The 17829-nt window shown below is 45.7% G+C and overlaps 1 protein-coding gene across 1 annotated transcript; it reads left to right on the forward strand.

Moving 5' to 3' along the window:
• Nucleotides 1–204: 204 nt before the first annotated feature.
• LOC121109116 (serine/arginine repetitive matrix protein 2) lies at nucleotides 205–14743 on the forward strand. Its single transcript, XM_040662533.1, has 2 exons — nucleotides 205–1866; nucleotides 4652–14743. The coding sequence occupies exon 2, from the start codon at nucleotides 4683–4685 to the stop codon at nucleotides 9393–9395; it is 4713 nt and encodes a 1570-aa protein (XP_040518467.1). The 5' UTR covers nucleotides 205–1866; nucleotides 4652–4682; the 3' UTR covers nucleotides 9396–14743.
• Nucleotides 14744–17829: the final 3086 nt, after the last annotated feature.

A 17829-nucleotide genomic window follows, 5' to 3' on the forward strand; every position in this document is an offset into this window, starting at 1 on the left:
TCCCTTCCCTTCCCTTCCCTTCCCTTCCCTTCCCTTCCCTTCCCTTCCCTTCCCTTCCCTTCCCTTCCCTTCCCTTCCCTTCCCTTCCCTTCCCTTCCCTTCCCTTCCCTTCCCTTCCCTTCCCTTCCCTTCCCTTCCCTTCCCTTCCCTTCCCTTCCCTTCCCTTCCCTTCCCTTCCCTTCCCTCTCCTTTCTTCTCCTTCCCTTTCCCCTTCTCCTTCCATCGCTATTTTTTCTTTTTTTTTCTTTGTTTTCCTTTCTCTTTCTGTCTTCTTATTTCTCTCATCTTTTCATTTTCTCTTTGTCTTTATTAATAAAACCAGAAAACCATGATTCATTTAAAAGCTACATGCAGCTGTAAACAGTAGGACTGGATGAAGGAGATTCTGATATTCCAGCAGCATGGGCACAAATCTGGAATCCTTAGTGAAATGATGTGAAAGAATTAAGCACAAAATCAGCACCTGGTGTTTAACCTCATATTTTACCTCAGAAGTTCAGAAAGTGAGGTCTGCATAACCCCTTCTAATCTTCACAGTTAGTGATTGACTACATGGTGTTGGTTTCTCTTATCTTTCTCCGGCTGCTGAACTGTGTTTTAAAAAGATAGCTAAAAATATATAAGTACTTTCCTATTCCTTTTTCCATGTAAGCAATTGCTGGGATTGTCACTGGGATGTTATGTGGCAGAAACAGGAGCAGGTGGTCTGTGTTGTTATGAATAGCAGCATGCATGACAATATCCATATGAAAAGGATTTCCTTACTACCAGCTACTTCAAACACCTTTGTTTTAGCATGTTTTCTCTTCTCGGCTTTGCAAGGTGCTTTCTTTGCTTTGGAGATATGTTAAACAAAAAAGGGCTATCTTTGTTAGTAGCATTTGATTTAACAGAATACCAAGACTTCCTGAAAACATTCCTTTTAGCCTATGATGCTGTGTATGTATATACAGTTTATGATGCTGTAATAAATTCAGTAGTAGAGAAGAGAGAAGAACATATCCTGCATCAGGTAGGGTCTTCTCCAGTGCTTCAACCTTTCCTCTTCCTTTGAAAAACAAAAAGAATCACAAAAAGATGAAGTATGCTAACAACTATTTTGTTCCCACTTCACCATGTGTCCAGACTGATGAGGACCAAGTTTTGTTTTAGAGACAAATAAGAGAATCTAATTTAAAAGGTGGTTTGCATGGGCTGAACTCACAAAGCACCATTTCTGCACTTGGTGGTGTGAGATGTATTGGCCGCCATTTCATTGAGAACACTCAAAAGGCCTACGCCTTACTGCCAGTCATATGCTTTTAGCAAGAACTACAGGATGCCCTCACCCTATTTTCTGCAGCCCCCAGAGCCCTAACACAGTAAGAAAGGTGGGTTGGGGCACTGGGACGTGGGCAGGGAGAGGGGAGAGTGCTTGCTGTCCCTTGTCAGCTACATGGCATTGTCCACTGCAGAGGTTTCCTCAGGACGGGCCGGCCTCTGGGATAGGGTTGCACTGCGGCCCGTTAACATTTCAGGCTGTTGCCACTCCAGCACTGCTGTGCTAAGTGTCACCAAAGAACCTATAAATAAATAAGTAAATTGCCTGTCTTATGTATCTTACTTATTCATGGGCCAAGAAGGCAGGACACTTTTGAAGATGGCCTTGCCTCCTATAGAGGCCCAAGCAAACTGTCCTCCAGACACCGAAAACCACATCCTTACAGCAGGGCTTCCAGGAGCTGGCAGTATGTCAAGGCAGCATCACGTGCTTTAAGAACAATGAAAATCTCCAGGGGAAGAGGCTGAAGTCTTCCTCAGACCATTTCCCAGCCTCAGGGTGGGGTCTGTGCAGCCAGCTTGTCCTGTGACACAGTTCACTCAGAGGTGACTTTTTTCAGAGTCTCCGCTGGTTTGGAGTTCCCCCTGCATACAGTGGGTACCTGCCCCATTCCTTCCAGATGTAGGTGAGGCTAGAGCTGACAATATGCAGTTGATCTGGAGGAGATGATATTTCACTGATAGGTCACTCGGTAAGAAGAAAAGCAGGATGCAAATAAGAAAAGATGATGAAGAAGTGGTAGGGATGGTGTCTTGGCCCAGTGAAAATGATGGTCACAGTCCCAACCTGGTACACCTGAGAAATCCTCCATCACTGCACTCCCTCTCTGAGGAGGAAGCGTGCTGCTCCCCAAAGAATGAGGCAGTGCAGTTTTATCACTACCCCATATTTTCTGTGGTGGTTTCAGCATACTTTCGTTGTACCACCATCTGTGCACAGAATGCGATTCAGATTTACATGGCTGTAAGGTTGGTTTGTATGTAAAGTCACCTTGGAAGAAATGTACGTGCCCTAAATAGGTACCATAGCTGTCTATTCAGCTTCTGCTGCTTGCTGGTGAATAGGGATCAAACACTCAACACATGCAACACGTCTTGGTACGTAAGGCAATGCAGTATTCCCATAAATTCTACATTTCTGAGGGCATCATATAAGAACACACTAATTTATATGTTACCACCAGCATCAAAGGAAAAGCCTGAACAGAGCTCACGAGTAATATAATGAAGTTGTATAGATTTTATAGCTCTTAAGTCATAAATTACTCTTAATATACATAGTAAAGAGAATCTGATCTTCTTCCCTTCACAATCAATAGCAGTTTAACAATGCAGACCTCACTGAAAACAGGACTAGTCCATATTTTACTGTGAATATTTATTGTATCTGAAGTAGTATGGAAGGGAGAGGCAAGAGGGGCATCTGTTCTGCTGCTGTTCTGAGACATCAGAGACCTTAAATCACAATGATTGATGGGCCTGCGTGTGTTTCTGAACATACTAGGCACTTTTTAGGGAGGAGAGGAGCAATATTCTGCCATGGCAAGCTCTCTGTGAAAATCGTGACAGGCCAGCTCTAGTAGGAAGAATGAACTAGGATATTTTTAGCCTTCGTTATACCCCCAATTAGTTATTTATTCATTATTTTTTAATTTTGAAAATGTCCATAGTTGTTACAAATGGGGATCTTGACGTAACACGGCAGCCTTGCTTCTTCAGCCTCTGGCTAGTTCAGTAAGGGACAGGGTAGATGTTACTACACTGTGCACGTGGGAGAGAGCACCTGTGCTATGTTGAAATGCAGTTCTTCCCAATCAAAACCAATGCAGTATTGTTTGTTACATTAGACATATGCCAGTTGTCATGCTTTTTTCTTTTCTTGGCCCCTAAAAATATCTACAAAGTCATTATAAATAGACCTTCTTCCATTCAAAATGGCAACTTCATCCCGTTGCTGAGGGATGTAATTTTCAATATGTGCGTGCACTTGAAACTCAGCCAAGTGGAATCCAAATGTCATCACCCGAACAGTTGAGGAGCAGCCCCTCACTTTGTAACCAGGCCCTGCAATGTCACACTGGGGGGTCTGGTTCCAGTTTCTTTTGGAGTTTGTGGGGTGCCAGGTGCTGGGGCACAGCTGGGCCTTCCCTGACCTTTGGAGGAAGACACTCCCCAGTGGATGAGCCTCCACAGCCTTTCTCCATTTTCTACACGTGGGTTTAATTGGAAGAATTTCTTCTTCTGCTCCTGCTTATAAAAATTAATACCCTCCTGGTATGCAGGCTGCATTCTGTGCGTGAAGCTATTTCACTGCACGATGGAGTAACCTTCCAGATTTTTCTGGTGTTAGAAAGCTGACACCTCTTGCTTTCTCCCCTCCCGGCCCAATCTATTGTTATTGACTTCACACTCCAGCTTTTGTGCTGAGTTCAGTATTTTATTTAGTAACTGATCCATACCAATTAAAGCATTGCCTAAATCCCCAGCTGTCCAAGAGCCTGATTCTTCAATATCTCAAGTGTAGGTCCAACATATCAGCCTTCTTGCTCCAGATTAAGGGGGCTTGCAGTCAAGTGACATTGCTAGGGTTATTGTTACGTTGGGTGGTGCTGAGCCATGTGCCCATACCCTTTCGGAAAGCAGATTTAAGAGCATAATCCTGAACTACTTGTACGTCTGATTTCAATCAAAAGGCAAACAATGAAAATCATGTGTTGTTTTTTTAGTTTTCATTTATGTTGTTTTGGAAGCTTACTTCCTTACTTCTAAACACTACTGGTAGCAAAAACTATCAGTAACACATTCATGCTCCCCAGCCTTGAGATTTTGTTTTAATTGTTTGAGTCTTTTGAGAGTCTGTTTTTGTAACCCAGAGTTAGAACCATATCCTCTTGCTAGCTGTGCCTTCAATATACTTATCCTTACCTACACTTTACTTAGCAGGAGTGGAAAATATCTTTGATGTTGCCCTAGCATTTGGACACTTCAATACCAAATTAGAGCAAGGTGGGACACAGAGGAGACGTGGTCAGCCCAGCTACCATTGCTCATTCCCTTGAGTGCTCCCACTTGCCACAAAGTGCAGAAGGAACAGTCAGTGGTGCCACGGGGGCTGTGAAGCTCTGCACGCTCCTGCTGTACAATGCCTCACAAAGCTTGTAAAGCACTCTGCATGCTTTTTAACAGGCCACTAATGATGACTCTCTTGAGAATTTATAAGTTTAAGTATTTTTTTCCATTTTATGCACGGTAGCATGCCACTAAAGCAAAATGAGAAGGTAGCAGCAATGTTGACGACTTGAAAAGAATATGCGTATTTTCTCTTGTGCAGCACCAAAGGCACTAACTCTTGTGGAGATAAGATGCTGATAGACCCTTTGGTGCTGAAGAAGAAGCTCAATAGGATGGTGACAGAGCAAGGGGCCTTTGCTGTCCTCAGCAGCCTGCTGCTGTACGTCACTGAGCTTGCCGCCTGCGACCCGCAGCTCAGAAGCAAGAGGACAAAATGGGAGGAAGGTAAAGAAAACCAGGTGAGTTGCAAACAGTCGTCTCCAGACTCAAACAGGGGCTGTTACCCTACCCGATTCCAGCTCCTGCGGTCCAGATTTCTGAACACCAATCGCGAGCCTTATGTCAAAAAAAGAAGAGAAGTTGGTAAATTGGTCATTAAAGAGAGGCTATGGGTGAACAGGGCAGGCAACAAGTTAGAGAGAAGAGGAGATGGAAAGGCAGCAGAAGAGGGTGAAGACACGGCGCCCAGTGAGAGGGTCAGGTGGGGCAGCGTGACTGGGAAAAACACAGTGAAGAATATTTTGAAGAAATTTTTGGCTGCCGAAGAAAAAGAAGACAAGGAAAAGATTCCCACCTGGAAAAAGAAAGGGCCGAACAGCAGCTTGCCAAAAATAGTGAACAGGAGCTCAGTCCTGTCCAAGCTAAAGGAGCAGTTTGAGCAAAGCTCCCTCTGTTCAGCCACAGAGGTGAAAGCATCACTCTTGCGCAAAGGCGAGAAAAAGATGAAAACCCTCCCAAGCAGAAAAGCTATCCGTAAGCCAGAGGTCAGAGTACTGCGCATGGCAGCACTGGCAGCCACAGACATAAATGGTCCAGAGTCCCAGTACTTAGTGTGCTCCATGGTGCCAGTGCCCAGACTCAGCATGGCTACCGAAATTAACCATCCATGGAGTTGGTCAAAAAATAATGCCACAATGCAGCCTTGCGATCACAACACAGGGCTGAAGGAAAAGGAGAATTCTGAGAGAAAGCCTGGTGAGAACAAAACACCACTACGTGCAGCACAGGACATGGAGGACAAAGAAGAACCAGTGGCACCCAAGGAGATGCCTGATGCTAAGGACAGCACTGAGACCAATACAGATTCCTCAAAGCAAAGACCTCAGTTCAATCCTAGTCTAGATAGCTCTTTTTCCATCTGTAAAAATAAAGCCCTTCCAGACTGTGATGTTCTCTCATCTGAACATAATCTAGACTGCGATAGGAATAAATTGCCAGCTGGGCCTGACACATCTTCACCTACGAGGACTACCAAGGCTGTGCAACATGTCAAGGATGACAGCCCACCTTCTAACGTACCTTACTCTAGCACAGCTGAAGGATCCAGTGAACCAAGTCCTCAGGATACTAAAACAGATGAGATTCCCAAAATAATTATGCATGTATACAGTTTGGAGGAAGCTGACCAAGATTTGACAGAGCCAGAAAAGGATCCTTTCTTTGCAGGCCAAAAATGTTTCCCAGAGCAGGAAGTACTGGAAAACACCCTGCCGTTTTACTCTCCAGGAGATCAAGCGCTTTGTGAAGTTGAGCCTCCAATGCAGAATCGACACCTAAGTCACATAACACAAGCTGCCAGCAAAAGGCCACTACCAGTTCAAAAAGAGGCACCAGGTTTAAGAGGCAGAGGTTCCAAGGAAGACAAAAAAGGAGAGAAATATCACAGTGAAGACAAAATGTACTCTACTTCTAGCAAAAATTATAGCGATATCTCAGCTACAAAAGAACAGGAGAATAAAACACCCAACTGCCAAATGCAAAATGAACCCCAAACCAAGCAGCCACAGCCACCTCAAATGCCCAGCCCACAGAATCACTTCAGTAATTCCAACGCTGAGATATCAAATACAGATGCAAATCAGACCAAACCCACACTCTCCTCAAGTGATCTCCAGAAGCAGAAAAATGGTGTTGCAGAAGACCACATCCCTTCTGACTGGGATAAGAAAGAAGGCCCTTTGCCAGATGAGTTTGTGAGGCACAAATTGTACTTAGTAGATGAGGAGTTTGGGAAGGATCAGTTACCTTCTGCAAATGAGATGATGAGTCCCTCAAACAATGGAGTCCTGGACAGGAGTACCTTCACTGACCTAGAGACATGTTACAAACCATCTAACAATTTCATTGAGTGTGAAGAGACCACTGCAGATGAGGTGCCGTGGCCTGACTCTGAAGTATGGCTGTCACCTTCATCAAATCCTGTAACGACACTAATGAGTGGGATTGTAGGACAAAGAATCCATCACACGCTTGGAAATCCCCCAGCCCTTCCACCTACTGGTCTGGTAACACCAGGAGCTGGTGGTGTAGATGATGAGTATGCCAGTCGTGGCTCTGAGAAGCATCCACCACCCTCTTCAGATGAGTCAGCAGTCCATGAAAACAATGCTGCAGTGGAGAAGAAAACTGCCTGTGATTTTAATAACCAACCGTTGTCCCCAAATCACTCAACAGAAAACGAATATGCTGCAGCTGAAGAGACAATTCCTTGTCAGAGCCTTGAGAATTGTCTCTCATTTTCAACTAAGAAGATAGGAAAACATGCAAATAAAACTGTGCTAGCAAGAAATCCCCTGTTACCCTTGGAGAGGAATCAAACACAGATTTCAGATGATACCGAGAAGCAAGGAAGTGATACACTGGAAGAGAACCTGTTTCCTTCATCTGAATTGGTGTCAGGCCAAAAGAAGTGTGCAAAAGGTACTGATAATGTCTCCAAACATGAAAAGCATAAGCCTTTGCCCTCAGACAATGACACGAAGCATGGCGATGATAGGATGGAGACAGAGGAGAGAGAAGAGCTAGATGTCTTGTATAAATTTGAGCAGGAACAAGTATCAACACCAAGCGATTTGATGGATCATGATAATAACTCTTCAAGTGGGAATAATGCTCATAGTCCTCAAACATCCCAGTTACCTCCCTCAGAGCATGACACCAACATTCAAGGAGTGAAAAGTTCTGGGCAGGGTTTGAAGTGCCTAGCACCTACGAGAGATTTCATTAAACGTGATCATGATCTGACAGCAGATGGAAACATCTGCTGCAGTAATGAGAAGCACCAGCTGCCCTCGTCAAGTGAACCAACGAGACGCACAAATGGCACTGCGGGAAAAAGAAACCTAAAGTTGAACTTCAAGGATTATTCAGTGCTGCCAAGAAATACAGCAAGGCATGATGATAAGACCAGTGATGAGGAGAACTCCTTTCAAGATATGAAAGATAGTACAGTGCAGCATGAAAAGGGTTTTGAAGGAGAGAGAAATACTTCACATGATCCTAAAAATCAAATGCCATCATCAAGTCCTCTGGTGAAGCAAGACAAGAAATTCTCCCCTCTAGACACACGGCAACAAGGAGCATCAGGTGACTCTGTAAAGCCTGAAACTAAGTTGGCTGAAAAAAAGACTAAACACACCTCTGAGAAGCCCCAGTCACCTTCAAACAGAGTGGAGAGACCTCAGGAAAGAAGTTCTTCAGCAGAGAAGAAGCAAAAGGCACCGGAAGCAGAGGATGTCAAGTCGCCCGAAACAAAGGCTGTAACGGGGGATGATGAACACCAGCATCGGGGGCAGCACCAGTTACCTCTTTCAAGTAAATCAGCAAAGCCTGGGAAAAACGTTCCAGGAGGAGAAAAACAACAAGCAAGTTCTGAGGATTTCACAATGCCTGATAGCAATGCAAAAGAGAAGAAGAAATCTCTTCGTCCCAGGAAGTACCGATCAGTATCATCTGAGACAGCGGTTTTGCCCCAGGAAAAGCATTCTCCAGATCAAAAGCAACAAACACCAGCTACTGCGGGTTTTAAGAAGCCTGAAACTGATGTTGTCAAAGAAAAAGACGAAGAGCCAAATTCTGAGAAGCTCCCGACACCTCCTTCAAACAAAGGGGTGAATTTCAAGGAAAAAAACTCTTTGGGAGAGAGGAAGCAGAAGATGTCAGCAGCAGGGGATGCCATGCCACCCAAAACAAAGGTTGCAAAAGAGGACGATGAACACCAGCACTCCGGGAACCAGCAGCTACCTCCCTCGAGTAAACCAGCAAAGCCTGGGAAAAAGACTCCAGGGGAACGGAAACATGAAACTGTAACTGAAGGTTTTAGAAAGCCTGACACAAATTCTGTAAAAGATAAAAGCAAAGATCCGGGTTCTGGGATGTGTCAGTCCTCAACCCCAGATCTGTTGTTGAAGCTCCAAGAGGAAAATGTCACAGCCAAAAAGAAACCATCAACACCACCATCTGATAAAAAAATTGTGGATAGAACTGGTAGTACAGAGAAGAGGAGTGGGCCCCGTGGAGTAGAGGAATACCAGCGACAGCCTTCAGATAAGAAAGGGAAGCACAGCATTCATAGCTCAGGAAAAGAAGGCTCTGAGAGCTACCAAACTGCATTCCCAAGTGATGGTGGAGAATCTGAAAGCGATTCTGTCCCCAAGGAGACCAATTTGTCTAAAACAGAGAAATCCTCCAAATCATCTCCATCACGTGGTGCATCAAAATATGATGACAGTCCCACTGAAAGCAGAAAAAAGCAGCCTGGATTCAAGAAGTACCGAGCACTGTCATCAAAGGGTTTGGTGAAGGATGAGGGAGGCACTGCTGGAAGGGAGGCTGGCTGGCAGGCAGCTGGCACAGCAAGTGGCAGAAAAGCGGAGCTGGGGGACTGCTCCAAAACAGCACCATTCTCCAAATACACAGTGGAAAGCTACAGTGAAGGACCCTTAGATTCATCTTTTAAACCCCTGATCATTAGAGTAACTGACACGTTTAAACACCACAGCTAAAAAATACCGTTGCAGCTTAAGTGAGACCTTACAACTAATTGTGCCACTGGTTTGCTCAGTCTTTCTATTTTCCTTTACTCTCCGGGGCATTACGTTATCACTTTTTAATCACAAGGACGTTGATGTGCATCTGTCTGAGCTGGGCTTTTTTCTTCCCTAACATTAGCCTGAAGACATGAATTAAATTAATCACTGCAAGCGAATTAGCTAATCACTGAATTAATCATCAGTTTATAAATTAAATATGAGACGGGCTTTGAGATCGGTGTGAATTCAGCCCTGCTCCAGACTCCTTGTACTAACTAGTGGGTTTTGTTTGTAACAAAGACGACTCTTCAGAGTGAACTCTATCTGTATTTACTTATTCTAATGAAACCCCGCTCGTACTTTTTCCAGGAAGGGTGGTAAGCGGTGTCAGCTTTAATTATGTCGAAAAATGTTTGTTCCTGGCTCTGCCTTTTCACCAGTTAATGAGGGCTGTTGGTCTATGGCTGCATTGAGTGGCAATGCTAGCCACTCAATGGCTAGTAGGGAGGGAAGGAACGGAGTACTTCATTTGTCTGTGAAAAGTCCTCAAAAGACATTGATGCTACAATGGGATTTACTGTGAATGCAAACGTTCAACCTCACGAATATTGGGAAAATACTGATTTAGCCTTCTCCGAAGTTATTTGTACTTTGGCCTTATGCCGCATGCATTCTTGTTGGTAGGGATAAACCATTTCAAGTTCTACTTAATAACTTGTGTAAGAGTGTGAAAAGCTCAACACTTAAAGGTTCTGAGGGTCCCTCTAGAGGGCCACGTCAGCAGAATGGGCTGAAAGCCCCAACAGGGGAGCTCAGCTTTAGCTGGGGTTCTGTCCCAGGTGTGTGGGCACTGCCAGTGCTGCAGCTGGCACCAAAAGTCTTAGCAAGTGCTGATTTTACAGCACTTGTTATATGACATGTGACATAATGTGAGACGTGAAGCAACAGGAAGCAGCCAGTGTCACTGAACATTGCTGATGGGCTGTGGCTTTCTGTGTTTAATGTATAGCAGTGGATTCTGTAAAGCGTGCGCAGGACAGACTGCATTATGGAGAAATGAAGATGGAATGGTTCACTGCCCCTCTGTGTCTGGTGAACAGTGTTGTAGCAAAGCATTGGCACAGGCTGCCCATGGAGCAGGTGAAGTCACTGTCCCTGGAGGTGGTCAAGAACTGTGTGGATGTGGCCCTGAGGGATGTGGTTAGTGGGCATGGTGGGGATGGGCTGGTTCTGTGATTCTATGATTCTATGAAAGCTGTGACAGAGAAATGTTAGAAAAAACTCCCCCACGTACCCCAGGGGTGCTTTTAGCTTAGCATAATGACAGCTTGGGGTATGTAAAAGCATGGTCTGGAGCGTCGATTAATTTTTTCCCCAGTCACCTGTGCTCAAAAAGCCAATTAAAACCCCAGTCTTTTAGGTAGCACCAAGCCTCAGGGCTGGTCAGGAAGAGAGTTCTCACATGCACGGCCCCTCTCCCTGTGCCTGTGCCTCTCCTTGACTTTTTCAGATGCTCTCCCGCAGCACATTACCCCAGCAGCACAGCTGCTGCTCCGTCCCCAGCTGGCAGCGTGCCCTGACGTGCAGCAGCAAGGCATTGAGGACGCAGGTGGGCTGGCAGCACGCAGGGAGCAAATCCATTTGCTGGCGTAATGCACTCAAGTCATATAGGTGACAGACAACTGAGCTGTCCGGGGGACACTCTCGGGAGGGACGGGGGACACACACACAACATCCCCTGGCCACCGAAGTGGCTTAGGATTTGATTTCTCACCCACAACATGCCACAGATTAGGCTTCCTGGCACCTGCAGGCTCATAAAATGAGAATCGCATTTGTATAAGGCACTGCTCCTCAAAACAGAGTCTATAGGGAATTTATCACTTGTACAGCACTGCCCTTCTGCATGGAGGTGTGTGTCATCCTCATGGCTTTTATGGGCTGGCGCACGTAAAGGACTTTATGCTAAGCCTAAGCTCTGATTTACGTTTTGTTGTCCATGATTTCATTTCCCATTGGAGAAAAGCCCTTACGACATAAAGCACTCACACCAGCAATGAATAGTAAATTCTGTGAGCTGGCCTTTTGCAACAGCGGACAGACCTGCTTGCTGGCACGAGAGAAGTTGTTTTTATTATTCCCAATTTAATCTTTCAAAAGAAACCCAAAGGCTTTTTTCTTGTTGTTGCCCCTTTTTCCCACATGAGAGACGGCTGCCTTGTGACAAACCAAAGGCTTCTGTCCAGCAGGAAGCTACCCATGTGAGCAGCACGTGCCACCTCACTTCAGACATGACAGACTGCCACCAAATGCATCCTTACGTGCAGAAGTGAGTATTTAAGAAAGAGAAAGATAGCAGGAGGAGGACACACACCACCATCGGCTATAGCAGAAGCTGCAAATGGGCAGGCTCCAACCTTGGTGTAACCCTTGCCTAAGAGCGATATACAACAGAAGATAAAAGTTTTATTCCCCACTCCTGACTCCAGTCCCCTGGGGGCCTCCTTCAGCCTGTGGGTGAGGCTCTGGGCTCATGGGTTCATGGAAGAGTCAGTGAGGGAACCCTCCAGGGTTGCTGTTTCACCATGTCTAATCAGGAACGAACAGTGCTGCTTCTCCTGCAGGGACTTCTCCTGGCTTTTGCAGTTCTGCGTGATGGGTGTAATTTGTACAGTTCTTTTCCCACACTACACAACAGCTTTCTGCTCTACTAAAACACAGTGGACGCAAGCATCCCCTGAGGTCACTGAGGGCATCGTGTCCTTAGCCCTCACTGAATGTAGAAAGGTATTATTTTTAATAATATTTTTGCCATTTCTGATAATGCTTCCTTGAAGCCCTGGCTTAGCAATAGATAGTTTCAACTAAACGGACCTCAGCTGAGGATACGGGGCTGTCCAGGCTGGAGGAGGCCAAGAGACAACCTTACAGCTCTCCGCAGCTCCCTGAGGAAGGGAAGCAGACAGAGGTGCTGGGCTCTGCTCCTGAGAATCAATGGCGGGATGCAAGGGAATGGCACAAAGCTGCACCAGGGAGGGTCAGACTGGGCACTGGGAAACATTTATTTACTACGAGGGTGGCCAAACACTGAGACAGGCGTCCTAGAGAGGTGGCTGATGCCCTGTGGTTGTTAGTATTCTAGGGGGAGGGTTCATGGTCAGTGTGGGGCAGAGATTAGGGCAGGCAAAGAAACCATGCAAGCTTCCACCAGCAGCAGAGTTCAGTAAAGCATTTCAGATTATTAAGTCCTCTCTAAGTAGGCGATAGTGAAAAGCTCCCCAAGCACTTCACTTCAGCAAGATACCTCCCAGATGGGCTCAGTGGTGTGGAAATCACAGAGGATTGACGTGGGTATTTGGATATTGAGCTATTTCAGTCGCCAAGTTTGGACCCAAAACACCTCCACATTGAAGTGGTAACACAGTCAGTGTCTTTCTTACTGCTGAACATGGGGCCATCATCTCCAGCTCATCCTCTCACATTTCTAACTGAAGAACAAACAACTCTCTTTGGTCCCCAAAAGCAGCAGCAGGTCAAGTGCCCTCTGGATATGTCCTTGCTCTCCCTCCATTTCTGTCTCTCTCTTTCTCTCCCTCTTTTTTTTTTTTTTTTAATAGAGAGAGAGCATACAAAACACAGCCACTCTCAGCAAAAAGAGCCCAAGCCCTGAGGAGAGTTATGCAGTCCAAGCACTTAGGCTAATGCTGTAGCACAGGGCACAGCAAAGCCCCCTCAGAATTAGGAAATGTGTCCTTAATTTTCTCCAGACCTCCAAAGTAAGAAGACATGAATGTCTCAGTGAATCTCCTTCATTCCAGGTTGTTCAAAGGCAACAAACATGTGACAAATGCACACTTAAGGCTCTGAGCTGTGAAGCAGCTCAGTAATTTAGCAGCTTCTTCTACAGTTCTGCCTCAATCTTTAAAACATTGTGCATAACAAAAATGGTAGAGGCTGAGAATTAAAGCTGCAGTTGTACTTTTTTGTGTTGTCAGTGGAGCTGGCAATAGAAGTACCGAAAAGCATATCGAATATCTCATATTAAAATGCAACTTTCCCCACCATTTTTAGCTTCTTTTTTCCTGTCCACCTGTAGTCGGCAGGTAATAACAGTGGTGACACTCAGTGCCTCTGGGCAACATCCCTCCCAGCCCTGAGAAGCCACAGATGCGTCTCTCGGCTGTGGAAACGCTCCATCTAGTGGCTGAATTTGTACAGTAAGTGACGAGCAAGCATGGAGAGGCATGGAGTGAAGGTCACTCGGTAGTGGAAAGAGTAGGGAACCGGAGGGAAGCATTTCTTCTCTTCTTCCCATCACTTGGACTGCACGCTATCCAAAAGGATCACATCTCCTGTCACTGTTTCTGACTTGCCCCTAGCTGTCTCCATTGCTTGTATTCAGCTGAGCTGCAAGTGCAAGAACAGTTTTGCAGAATGGTGTGATCCTCGCTTGGCAAGCAGCACGACAGCAGGCTTCTAGGGTGTGTGCAGTGTAGAATACAGCTGTCAGGTGTGATGTTTTCAGTGGTGGCAAGTGACTATGGATGTCCCAAATGGGACACAGTCACCTATACCTACGTAAAAAGGCTGTAAACTACAGAACTGGTGTGCAGAAACTGGCCTGTGGGTGAATGCAGCCAAAGCAGGCTGCTTTTACCAAGAAGAATTATGATTATATCCCACAGACCTCATACCATTCTGGCCTGCCCCCCCAACAATCACTGCAGTAGTCCCTTTGGCCCTTGCAGAGCAATGAGAGAATTTTGACACAGCTGAGAGCAAACCAAAAAGAAGGTGAGTGCTTCCTGTCACTGTGCTCCCCAGGGCTTCTGGAAATAAAGAAGTAAAACTGTTGGATGCTGAAGAGCCAGTCCATCCTTATCAGGAAACAACCATGTTTAGTCAAACTACATCACCACAGTGAACTACAAATAGGATTTGTGCAGACACAGTGGGCTGTGAGCACACAGCTCTGGGTTGCTAGCTCTGGCTACTGAGATCTTTAATTCTTCTAAAGAATGGCAACAGTGTGGGCAGCAGTGATCCAAGTGTCCAGATGGGGTCCCACTGAATGTGTCTCAACTCTAAATATCTCCAAACTCAAGGAAATTATCACAGAAGAATGGAAAATCCCCAAAGGCATCTTCCTTTTTAACTCATTCAAATTATACCCCTCATGTAACAAGAAAGCCTGTACCATTGCCATGTCGTACAGATTTCTTAATAAAACTGTTTTCCTTTGTATATGGGCTATTTATTTGTACCACTGAGTCTTATTTGTGTGTCAAGAAGATGAAAATAATAAAACCGTACCAAATATCGATCTTGTCGGCATTCTGTCATTATAAGAGAAGGGGCACGAGAAACAAATACAAAGAGTGCCTGTGCGTTCCTCATCAGTATGCAAACCTTTCTCCTTTTGCCCAAGAGAGCTGCCACAAGCCGAGTTTCATATGGGACAGCTGGGAATAGGTATAAAGCACAGAGCATTAGTTATGCAAATGCTTTGAAAAGAGGCTTTGAAAAGAGCGTGGTACACCTCATTCCCTGTTTCCCGACAGTTCCTCAGATCTGAGCCTTGAAAATGCAGCATGGTACAGCCACCTCTGCCCTCCAGGTTGACCTGAAAGCACTACTTGCATTTAGGCAAGCCTGAAGCTGTCCTGTGAGAAGCAAACCCTGGGGCTACCCCATCTCTCTGCCCAAGCTGAGCCCTTCCTCTGCTCCTGCAGAGAGAAGGGAGGGCTCTAGCTGAGGGTTCACTTTGTCCCATCATCCAGGTTATCAGGCTGGGGGATGAGGGGCCGGGGAGCAGCCCCACAGAAAGGGATCTGGGGCTTCTGGCAAGTTGAATGTGAGCTAGCAGTGTGCCCTGGTAGCCCAAAGGGCCAACCGTGCCCTGGGGTGCACCAGGCCCAGCACTGCCACTGGGCGAGGGGAGTGGCTGTCCTGCCCTGCGGCCTCACCTCCAGCAGTGCATGTGGGTGTGGGTGCCACAAGGTAAGGACATAACGCTGTTAGAGAGCATCCAAAGGAGGGCTGCAAAGGTGGGGAAGGGTCTGTAGGGCAAAATACGTGGGGAGCGGCTGAGGGCCCTCGGTGTGCTCAGCGCAGAGCAGAGGAGCTGAGGGGAAAGGCCTCATGGCGGCTGCAGCTCCTCACAGGGAGCGGAGGGGCAGCGCTGAGCTCTGCTCTGTGTGACAGCGACAGGGAACGGCATGGAGCTGTCAGGGGAGGGGCAGCTGGGGGTGAGGGAAAGGGGCTGCACCACAGGGCGGCGGGCATGGCCTCAAGCTGCTGAAGTTCAATGCTTCCTCTTTTCAAAACCCAAGTACAAATCAAAAATCAGCTGTTGGCGAATCTTACAGGCTGAACTATGATGAGATACGCTTCCGCTTCTGTTTCCTAGAGGCTGAAGAACTGGTTCACCTTCCCTTCCAAGGGCAGTGAGATCACTGCAGACCATTAAAATTCCTCCTTGAGTGCCTTGTGACTGATGAAAGATTGTAAGAGTGTGTCAAGGGAACCAGTATGACACCACCCGAAGCTTTGGCAGCTCTCGCTGGGCTGCACCTCACCTGCCAAGGTGGCTGCCCATGATATCATCACACAGAAGAAGCTACAGGTAGGGCACGGCCACCAGCAAACCTGATAAGAACCAGAAGAAGCCATGGTAAATAGGGGTGGGTTATGCTGACAGTTTCTAGGGCCAGTGAAGCCACATGTGAGGTGAATTAGGGGCAGGAGGCATTGTGAGGCTCTGCTGTTTCTCATTAGCATGCTGCATGACAGCATTTAAGACACTGTTTACAAGCATGATGAAGTCAGGGCTGCAGATTCTTTCCTCTGTAGTGATTACACATGTTTTCCTTTCAGCAGCTTTGAGAGAGCTTCAATTCAAGACTGAGTGAAACTGATGTTGCTTCAGTGACCTCAATTTTTAGGGTTGAATGTAAAAAAAAAATAATTAAAATGAAACTTTTTTTTTTTTATTTGACCTTTCATTACTAATGGGATGAGGCTGTGATTCCTGACCACCATAATAAGATAACTTTCTCCTTGAGATTTATTTCAAAGAGATAAAAACATTTTAGTAATATTCCTCCAGTCTGGCAAAGAAAGCTCAAATTTCCCGAAACACTGCATTTCGGTATCTTTTCTATCTATCATAAGCAAGGTGTCCCTGAGCTTGTGCGGCTGCTCTGTTCCCAGGTCCATGCAAGTAGTCTCTCTGGCCTGCAGATGGCAGGTTTTCCATTTGAAGATAAGAAAAGCAAAATCCCCGCGTCTTCAAGGGAATCAGAGAACCGAATCCCGTGTGAAGATGTGTCTTAGTTTCAGCTGGGACAGAAAACGAGGTAGTAACGAGAAGAGTTAACTCTTTGCCCTCCCTAACGCTTCTCCCATAATGATTTAAGGATATGGGATAGGATAGGATAGGATACGATACGATACTGCCCTGTAGATAGCAATAAAAGGACTGGTTGCAAATGAAACATGACTATTTGCAATGGAAAGAGGGAACTTCACCACCCACTTCAGCAGCATCTACAGGCTACAATCTACATAGCACAGAATCATTAAGATTGCTCTTCCAGGAGGTGCAGTAAGGGTATGTGATGATCCCAATATCATTTCATTTTCTTGTTCCCTTTATGGCTTTTATTAATACACCAGCATGAAGTAAGAGGTACTCATATTGACTGACTGACCTGAAGTCTCCACAGAAAGGTGCAACACCAAGATCTGAGGAGTGATTTTCCCCCAGGAGGTCAAAAATGTTGAGTCTGGTTGCCTCTGAATCACCACATGCTTATAGGAAAACATGGTTTCCATATCTGTTTTTCATAATCCACATCTGTATTTTAATCTCATCTGGACTCCTTCACCAAATAGCTAGTAAAAATATGAAGTTGAAAATAGTACTTTTAATACACGCAAAAAGGCATGTTTTTCCCCAACTGCCCAAATGGAAACCCTACTTGCCCTAATCTCATTTTCTGACGCACACACTTCCCATTGCTGGCTTCCCTCTCATCCTTTCTACTTTCCTACCTTTTCCCTTGTATTTCAGTCCTGCCCAAAGGCTACAAAATGAGGCTGGAACGTGAATAAGATATTTCCAAGAAGCACAAGAGAACATGCTCCATGGGTCAAATTTTCCATATATTTTTCAATAAAGACTTCTGAGCCCTCCCAAGAGCCACGTGTTCAGGGGTGTCTTTCCAATATGTGGCTACTCATTAATTCCTGGGAAAACCCCTAACACAAACAAAACGTTCAGTAACGCAGTAGTCTTTCCATTTTGAAGCTTCACTGTTGAAAAAGGCAGACGTTCAAAAAAAAAGAACATTTTCAATGTGCTATTTTGACCAGCTTCCCAAATAAGCACACATACTGTGCTCTG

Source organism: Gallus gallus, chromosome 1, assembly GCF_016699485.2.
Source record: "Gallus gallus isolate bGalGal1 chromosome 1, bGalGal1.mat.broiler.GRCg7b, whole genome shotgun sequence".
Taxonomy (NCBI): Eukaryota; Metazoa; Chordata; class Aves; order Galliformes; family Phasianidae; genus Gallus; species Gallus gallus.